We start from the raw sequence: 9,598 nt of genomic DNA, 5'->3' as shown, positions 1-9,598 counted from the left end.
ACACCGGAGTGCATATTCTACACTCTCAGCATTCTTTGAGTGGATTTTGGTTGACGTTACAGGCCGATCGCCATTCTCCATTAGGCCATTTCTGCAGTGGATAAGAGGAGTCTGTTTTCACTGCAATTGTTCAAGTGGTCTTGGATCGAACTTCCTAGCCCGACAGGAAGCACATTCCAACTTCTGACATTTAAGAGCATTCACATAAACTTTTTTGCAGTGTAACAGAGCAATTTATGACACGTCCCAGATCCTGTGGCTTTGCGAGAGATGAAGCTAAATGTGAATGGAATGAAACTATCCCTTCTGGGACTTTGCGCTCTGCATATTTCGTTCCCAAAATTGGTCAAGAGTTATTCTGCAGTGTGTTTTGGTGCCACTGACCTCTCAAATGCCTTACATCCTATTGACGGGGAAAAGTAAAACAGATGAAAGCACTACCACTGACAACATTTAAAGGGACAGTAACCACTGTAATGATTTAATAAATCCATCCAAAACAAAAACAAGGTTGTTTGCCAATAAAACTTAGCAGTTCATGTAAGGCAGTAAAACGAATTCCTCAAAGGCGAGACGATTTGACATCAAAAAAATAATCTATTAACACATATTACAAACAGAAAACACCAATCAGTAAAGTCACGAGACTATTTTAGACAAATATATTAAAGTAAATAAAGATTTTCTCAGACATTCAACACATTTCTGCCTTGTACTGTACTAATACAATCAGTTCTTTCAACAGAACCTGTGCAAGTACATAAACGCAGTTCTAAAGCATCAACCATGTCGAGAAAACCTCCTTTGTGTAAAGATATACCTCTTAAACCTCATTTGGGATGTTTAGCATCCATACAGGAAAGCCCAGATGGGAGAAGAAGCGTCCTGAATTGGATATCTGTCCATGAGCGCACAATCTCAGACAGGATGGTATGCTTTACAAAAACACTAGTCTTCCCCAAAGCTGTTTTTGTGCTTGTCTCACTGATAGAGACTGATCTACCCCCTGAATAGTTCCCAAGACAGTCCTCTGAGGAAAGACTCCACATGCAGAAGAGTGTGGTCCAGTCTAACTTGTAGTCCAGTGAATCTTCTCTGTCAGAACCAGGCACTGGCCTTCGCTTTGTCTTGCTCTGGTGCTGTGGGTGAGGACATAAATCTTGTTGAAACAAGTTTGCTTCATCCTGCATCATAACATATGACAGTTTATACTATATGGTCTATACAGGAAATTAACTTTTCCTGTAAAATAGGTAAAAGTAAACTAAATTATGCACAATTTAGTATGCAGCATCCACTGACATATCTAATAATGACTAATAAATAAAACATCTCTAATTTCGACCAATACAGATATCATGCATCCCTATATACAAATGGGACCGCTTTACATTATTTATATGTGAAAGGAACAACAAAATAAAGGTAATGTGAAAACCAAGAGTTGGAAATGTTTAAACTAATCAAGTAAAGGAAGAAATAGTTAAAGGGTCTTATTATAATATTAGATCTAGATGAATATTAGATGTTTTTGCTATTTATTACTGTTTAAAAGTTTGAGGTCAGTGAGAAATGTATCATTTTATTTAGCAAACGCATTAAATTGACCAAAAGAGACAAAAGTTAAGACGTTTATAATGTTACAAAATATTTCTAATTCAAACATATGCTGTTCTTTTGGAACTTTCGATTCATTTAATTTTTTTTATCAAAGAATCCTAATAAAAATAACGGTTCCATAAAAATTAAAGCAGCACAATCGTTTTCAACTTTGATAATAATAAGAAATGTTTATTGAGCAGCATATCAAATCAGCATATCAGAATGATTTCTGAAGGATCATGTGACACTGAAGACAGGAGTAATGAAGCTGAAAATTCAGCTTTGATCACATTTTAAAATATATTCAAATATAATAAGAGACTTCTTTCAAAAGCTTTAAACTGAAGTGTATTAAATGAAGCTTTTGACTGTAAAGAATCCATTTCACTGAATTATCTAAAAATAGGCATTATCACATGGTTATTTAATGTATATGAACCATTTCGTGCTGACTTCCCAATAAAAATGACAACATAATTATTTACAAACGGCATAACACCGCAAACACATGAATGCCGTGAAAGTGTACAGATACATGACCTGTTCGCTCATCTTGTCCCACCTGTATCATAGATGTCCACCGACCCGTGGAAAGAAACGGGCCAGTTAGGTGCCGGGATGCTGCTCGGTTCCAGCTCTGTTTTGATGGCGTCTGAGTAGGACGTCGGACTGCATGACGCTCTTACACTGGGTAGCAGAAGGGGGCTGAAGCGGGGGTCCAGCACGGGGCTGTGAGCGTGATGGAGCACACGGTGGGGGTGTGGGTGGCGGGGGTGCATGTGAGGGTACATCTCGTGTACATGGGGGTATCCCGCTCCACTCTGGGCTCCCAGGCCGTAGTGCCAAGAGTCAGTAAGAGCAGAAGGAGGGGCCAGGCTGTGGCTGCTCCAGATGCCAGTGTCTGCGGGGTGGAAGGCGGCGCTGTGGGGGAAGTCAGGATGAGAGGAGGGGACACACGGGCTGGTTTGAGATGGGTAACCGCTAGCCCACAGGGACGACGATACGGAGCCACACTGACCCTCGGAGTGGGAGTTTCCTTCTGAAACAGAACAAATAATTAGTTCCTCAGTACCTGGATATCTGATTGAAATGGTTTTGTAGTATTCTGTCATACCACTTAACAATAACACGTGAAGGCAAAGCGTGATTGAAAACCTAAAAGAAAAATGCATACTTTGCCTTAGATTCATATACATTTTAACATACAATATTGATGTTGGAAAAACAGTTCAGGAAGAAAGAATGCATTTAGCTTAGCAGCAATGCTGTACTGACCAATCAGAAGCCAGGACTAGAAATACACGTTTATATTATGTTGCGGGTCAATTTAACCCACAAAGTAGTCATAAATATCGGCTATTCTATGACTTTTTTTTAGGGTTTTTTACACATAGAGTCATGGACCAGCAAGCAAAGTTTCGACATTCTGTGTTGTGGAATGTGCATTCAACATTTCTATTGTGATTGATCTGTTATTCAGTTTTATTATGATTCAAATGTATTCAATTCAACCAGCATTTTTTTTTTCCGTTACATATTACATATACTTGTAGTGGTAGCTCTTTATTTCACAGACTTAGTACTTACATATGATTACACTGTAACAAGGACACCGTAAAATAAAGTGTAACCATCTTATGTTATAATGTGTGAGAACTATTAATGTTAATGATGTGATTTTTGGTAACACCGTCTCCTACCTTTCCATGGTCCTCCAGAGTGAAGTCGGCCGGTTTTAGCATCATTGCTGAAGGAGCTGGGCTGGCTCAAAGCACGTGAGAAATGTTCGTCCACCACGTCCCCGATGTCTCCACGGAAATAGGTGAACACCACACACCTGGCACTCAAGTACTCGGCCTCGGCGGGCTGCGCCTCCTTGCAGCGCTCCTCTTCCCCAGCGTTCTGCTCCTCCTCTCGAGGAAGCTCAGGCTCGGGACGGGGCTTCAGCGCTCCAGGCTGCTTATTCTGGCCACAGTGAGAGGGAAACTCCTCTGAATCCATCCTGCTGTAGGCACCGAACTTCTTCTGCTGAAAGACACAGGTTCGTGTTCATTATGAAGAATTGAACTGGTCAGGGCAGGGTTAAAAGCTGCAGCACGCACGTTCACCACCTGGTCTTCGACCAAAATAGATTGTTGAGGATTGTCTCTGAACTGGTGGCCCAGTGCCCACGCTTGGCACATTAGTAGTACGCTGATTTACGCCCTTGAAGATTTCCGTATACGAGAGACTGTATAAACACATTCAGCTGTAATTCACAGCTTGGAATTTGAAGAATTCTATGTGAAATATTATGAAACAGCATTTAGAGAAAAACTCAGTCTTCATTATTATTATTTTCCATATTTCCACAAGTAACAATAATGTTACAAAAAAAAATACAAAAAGAAGTATGGGAATTACGAATTAAAACAAATATATATATATAATATATATATATAATGTAAATATATATATATAATGACCACGAATGCAAAATTGTTAATGTCCCGTCCGACTTGTTCATTAAAATAGTGTAACGTTAGCCTAGTATATAAAGAAAAGAAGGCAACATGTTTAAACTTTTTTCTTAAGGCTGTAAATGCTTTTTAAATCATCTCAGCAAAAATGTCTGAAGGAGAACTTTGCTTTCCTAACTTTTCTTGAGTCGTCTGTGTCAGAATAAAGCACCTACCTGCTGCTGCTGCTGCTGATGATGATGATGATGTTGATGATGATGATAGTAAGCCGCTTTGTAAGCTGCCGCTGCCGCCGCTGCTGATGATGTCGCAGGCAAGTAGTGATGAGCTCCATAACTCTGATGATACATAACATCCAAACAACTCATGGCAGAGGCTTAGACGGTCTCAAGAGGCTCTTCAGAAACACGGCAGCTTCCTCAACCGCAGATAAATGATGTCATCATTCCCCCCTATATAAACCTGAGCGTTGACAAAAGCGCCGCGGTTTGTAAAAGAAAATATTTGCATAAAAACAAAAGTGTCCCCATAGAGGCTTCACCACCTACAGACAGACCGCGGATCAAAACAGAGCGACAGACGCGAGCTGCGCGTGAAAGTTACAGGAGCTGCCCTGATTGGTGGGAAGTTTGGAGCGCTACGATCTGATTGGTGGAATCAGGACTCCGCTGAATAAACCGAAACAAATATTCATAACGCACTAACCAGTTACCCGCTAGTAAACGATAGACAAACTGCCGAACTGTTTTGACAAGCTCAAAACTAACCTTTTAAGAAAAACACCTGGTTAGCTGAACCTGTAAAATGCTTTAGGTTATATTGCATTCTTGAATTGCATTAGGCCTAATTTAATGTTTCTGTGGTGTAAGGTATTCATGTTTACTCTGTTATACGCTAAAGGGGAAATTTTAATAACCGAGATTTTTTTTAAAAATGTCCTGTCATCTTAATTAGCAGTTTTCAAGGCAGGTTTGCATTAGGCATGTGCTGCCACCTGCTGTAGATCAACTAAACAGAATTCACTGCCTGAGGTTGAGTGATAATAGGTGATTTTACATTCAACCGTTTAAAAATTCTATCAGACAAAGAATGTGTCTTTTAGCTTTAATGGCGTGTTTGTTTTTGTAAATTATTGTGTCATTATCAGCTAAAATGAATAGTAACAAAATGTGTTGAAAAAAGTTTTGGTATTAATTTAGCCAGCCTTGTGCTGAGGGTCATGACACTACAATGTGTTTGTTAGAAAGAATGTTGAGAAAGAATGCTAAAGTTTATATAAGTATACACTTTTAAATAATCATTTATAATACAAAACCATGGTAACAGGGTTGACTAAACAAATAAAGAGATAAAAAAAGATAGGACACTAGTGAGGTTTCTATGACAGAGTTTATTTCTTTAAAGGTAAAGGGAATGTGATGAGTTGGTATGATGTAATGTAATGTGGACACCATTCAAGTCTTTTTAAATCAACAGAATAAATACAAAATGCTGGCTTTTATTTACAATTTTAATCAAAAGTTGCATATTTCATACAGCGAAGATAAGTTGGAAACTAAGGAAACAGGCCAATGACCTGAGAAGAATGAGGTTATATTATTAAAATAATAATAATTATGGCATATGGCATAATAAATAAGGCATATGACCCAATTTCCATTCACAAACATGGCAATGAAAGGTTATTCCAGCTTCAGAACAGAAGAGCAGTGTCAGGGTATTTATCAGTTGCAACAAAGCCAACCTAATGAAGAGTTTATAAAACACAAGTTCACTATATTATTAATTTGCTCTACACAGCCCTGTTCCCATGCAGTTGTCATGGCTGAACTTGTCATTGCAAATGGTTTGTTCACTTTGATGGTTAGACACAATGCAGATGGAGATGTGAATATTTCAGTGGTGTTGTGATATGGTTTATCTAGGCCAGGGCACAGTCACTGAGAAGAGACTTACAGCCATAACAGGAGACACAAACACACACACACACACACACACACACACACACACACACACACACACACACACACACACACACACACACACACACACACACAGTGCAAGTCTTCTCTTGTCGATCCAAAGTAATCCATACAGGCCTAACTGAATCTCACCACAGTGATTTCATCTCCCTGCATTCAACTTTATTCTAGTTTAACTCTATGATAATTGATATCATGTTTATCATCATTTTTTAATAAGCGTTAACACATTGTGAATTAGTTCTCTCTCTCTCTATTGCCTCACAGCTCACAAAAAATGCTTCAAAGTCTAACCCTGTGGGACGGTACTTCATAAGACACTGCTATGTTGTATTATTCCACTGGCACACATTTGATCAAATCCCCCATGCAGTGGAGCCATTTTTCTCGAGAACAAAGGAAAATTAAACTACAATAAAAAGTCTGATAATTAGATTTTTTTTTTCTCCTTACCAAGGCATTGAGCAATACAGTTCAGTTGCTTTCATATCTTTGACTGTAAAAAGGCATCAAGTTCCAAGCATGCGGTCTAAGTTTATGTTAATTCTATAGGCTACTCTTGTGATCATAGGGGGTGATTTCGGACACAGCTATGGTCAAATTACAGGGGCAAACAGGAACCGGGAAAACTAAACAAAAACAGAGCATCCATGTTACAATATGCTACTAAAGAACTTTTAAGGGTGTAGAAGGGTGTATAGATGGGTGTAGATAGCGAATGCCAGTACCAGCTATAAAGGGGCAATTTGTTTTGCCCACTTCATCATATAAATTTACTTTCAGAAAAAAAAAAACAGTGACCTACATAAATAACAGAAAGACTGGTGAATATATATTGTTATATTATATAATATATTAAACAAATAGTTCAGTTGAATTGAGAATTCTGCTATATTAATCGTCTCCTCACTGCCATGATGCCAAGACCACTTTACAAATCCACTCTGGTGAAAACTGTCACAGGTGTGGCACAGAAGGCATACAGGTTGATGTATTGTGCAATCTAAATGCAATCACTCCAGCAAAGACCTTTGCATTTGAGAATTTGCCTGCAGACAAGACTTCTGTTCAGAGGAACAGCCACATTAACCCTCAATTAAATGCAAATTAGAGTAACACAGCAACTTTGTTAGTGTGCTGACAATAATGGTGGGATTACATGACATTATCAAAACCTGTTAGACACTGAAGATAGAGCTCTGATATCCATCTGACAATCACACTCTGCTTGTCTAGACATTTGTTATAATGCAATGGCAGGTAACAAACACAGTCACAGTGTCCATATAATGAAATAGATGGGCTCTAATTTAGTTTGGACCAATTTAGTTTCTTCTAAAGAAAGGAAGTTTTTTAAGTTTAACTCTAAATCGCAAGATCTCAAGTTCCTAGAAGGGTTATACAGAAGCAATAGATCAGTTTAATCTTGAGGTGCCAGGTCATTTTGTTGACAAATAACAAGATTTTACACTGTAAAAAGTACTGGTAGGCTACATGGGTTAAGGTTAGGTTAAGGGGTTGATTCAGGGTTACAACCCAGTTATTGTAATTGCTATATAGTATGTACTGTATATGTGGAACAGGACTGTAAAATAAAGTGCTACCAAAAGTCTACTAATACTCAAATGAAAGTTAGTTGACAGTCGCCATGTTGCTTTTAGTTATGTCTAAAGTGAACCGTCGAAATAAAGTGTAACCCAAAAAAGCAACAACTCTTACAACTGAAAACCATTTGTTAGGTACAACAATGTAAAGAACATTTTATTATATACAATAGGCGATATCATTCAGAAGGTCATAAAGGTTTAATATGAATGTTTTAACAAGAGCATTATGTTTCATACCATCATCTACTGTCTTGATTCTAAAGTAAGTGCCATCAGGTTTTACCCAACAAATGGAGTTTGTCTGCATTGAAACTTGCTTCAGCAAAATGTTCACCACTGATATAACTGTCAGGATAATGTTTAGTTGTGTTTTTTCCCCTGGTGCTTCAGTTTAGTCCTGACAGTCCTAGTGTGTTCCCTTGGTTACTGATTACATTCACCTGTGAATCATTTATCTCCCTGTGACCTTTATCACACATAGAGTAGGCTAAGTGAGTTTATACTTCGCAATGCAATCACGAATAGCTGAATCCTCTTGCCGTTGTTAGCTTATTCAGCTGCAAATCTAAACAATGACACACTCAGTTTTCACGATTTCCTGACACAACAAGAATTGAGGAAACATGGATGAGACTGATGCGGGGTGTGGTTGTCCAATTCTCAATTGCAGTTTTTCACAATTGCTATAGGACACATTTCTCAATATATGTTACTTTTTCAACACTCATTACCAATTTAGTTTGGCACAGCAGATCATTTCATTCATAGTTAAATTAATAATATAGTTCATTTCATACAGCTTTAGTTTTAGCAATAACGATATTGATTTGGATATCGAGAAGTACCTTCAATACCTTCATGCAAAATTCAGAATTTGTAAGATGTCCTGTTCAAATTCATTTTTAGAAATCAGTGCTCCATGAAAATCCTGTGGTAAAATCTAAAATAATAATATAATAATAAATAATTTTTCTTCAAATAAAGTGTGTATTCACGGGAGGATGTGCAGTCCATTTTCAGCGTGTGCCTCTCCTCCAGATGGTTGTGTAGAAGCGTAGCCCTCAGGTAGTGATAAATCTCATCAGAAAGAAATGAGCTCTTAAATGTTTATTCTTTGCTTCTCTGCTTTTTGTTAATACTTACCAAAGCACTCCATGTGGGAGAACTTGCTTGTATCTTCAGCGATCTGTCTGAGAAAAATAATTGTTTTAGTGTGGGGGTATATCATATCAGTCCACAAGGAAGAAAATGTGTTTCTTTTTTTTTGATGGTCCCATTCTGTTGACTAAGTAATGTTGCACCTGTGGCTAATGTGACTATGTGTCCTTATGTGATTGTAATGTGTGTGCAGATGTGTAAATGTATTGTAATGAACAATGTAAAGCGACTTCACCACTTCTTCTTCACCTATGTCTTCTAACTCTATTAGTAGACTGGTAGATAGGGTTAGAATAAGTTGACATATATATATAGTTGCAAAGTTACTTATAGTATAATTACAGTAGAACATCTGTTGGAGGACAATCGATATAGCAGATATTAAGCAGACGGTCTACTAATACTCTAATGAGAGTTACTAGTTGCAAAGTTACTAGTTTACAGAATGTTCAAAAGGGGTCATCAAAATAAATATAACATGTAAATATCATTGGAGGCCTGTTCACACCACGGACAATAACTATAACTAGAGAAAATAAGTAGGCTACCATATTATGATAACTTTAAAGTTTTAATAATCTTTATAATTCATGGAATATCCCAACGCATTCTCATCCTAGGGCGTCATACGCTGACGCTTTTGAAAATGCGTATACATCCAACGCACATGCCACTCTTTGGCGTCAATATCACGCTTCGGTTATGGGTATGTTTACTGTAGGTCTGGGTTAGGGTTAGACCACTAGGAGGCGCCTTCTGGCCCATATACATCTGCATATCATATTGACGC

The 9,598-nt window shown here is 38.0% G+C and overlaps 1 protein-coding gene across 4 annotated transcripts; it reads right to left on the bottom strand.

Moving 5' to 3' along the window:
• Positions 1 to 452: 452 nt before the first annotated feature.
• vgll3 (vestigial-like family member 3) lies at positions 453 to 5,195 on the bottom strand. Of its 4 annotated transcripts, none has more exons than XM_089133350.1 (4): positions 4,277 to 5,195; positions 3,303 to 3,630; positions 2,165 to 2,638; positions 453 to 1,139 (listed from the first exon to the last, which is right to left on the bottom strand). In XM_089133350.1, exons 1-4 carry the CDS (start codon positions 4,427 to 4,429, stop codon positions 1,099 to 1,101), a joined length of 996 nt encoding a protein of 331 aa, XP_088989476.1. In that variant the 5' UTR covers positions 4,430 to 5,195; the 3' UTR covers positions 453 to 1,098. The 4 variants fall into 4 exon arrangements, with proteins under 4 accessions (XP_088989476.1, XP_039539515.2, XP_088989477.1 ...); XM_039683581.2 differs by having other exon boundaries at positions 2,165 to 2,641; positions 4,277 to 5,189; XM_089133351.1 differs by having other exon boundaries at positions 2,165 to 2,641; positions 3,303 to 3,624; positions 4,277 to 5,189.
• Positions 5,196 to 9,598: the final 4,403 nt, after the last annotated feature.

The sequence above is a fragment of the Pimephales promelas genome, chromosome 7 (assembly GCF_988280905.1).
Source record: "Pimephales promelas chromosome 7, fPimPro1.hap1.1, whole genome shotgun sequence".
NCBI lineage: Eukaryota > Metazoa > Chordata > Actinopteri > Cypriniformes > Leuciscidae > Pimephales > Pimephales promelas.
The sequence above is the reverse complement of the archived record's forward strand: the minus strand, read 5'-3'. Positions and strand labels throughout refer to the sequence as shown.

Coding starts and splice junctions, on each gene's coding strand:
- vgll3 (XM_039683581.2), bottom strand. CDS start 4,429: ATGAGTTGTTTGGATGTTATGTATCATCAGAGTTATGGAGCTCATCAC. Junction 3,631..4,276: donor ATCAGCAGCAGCAGCAGCAG/GTAGGTGCTTTA, acceptor TGTGTCTTTCAG/CAGAAGAAGTTCGGTGCCTA. Junction 2,642..3,302: donor CTCTGGAGGACCATGGAAAG/GTAGGAGACGGT, acceptor GTTCTGTTTCAG/AAGGAAACTCCCACTCCGAG.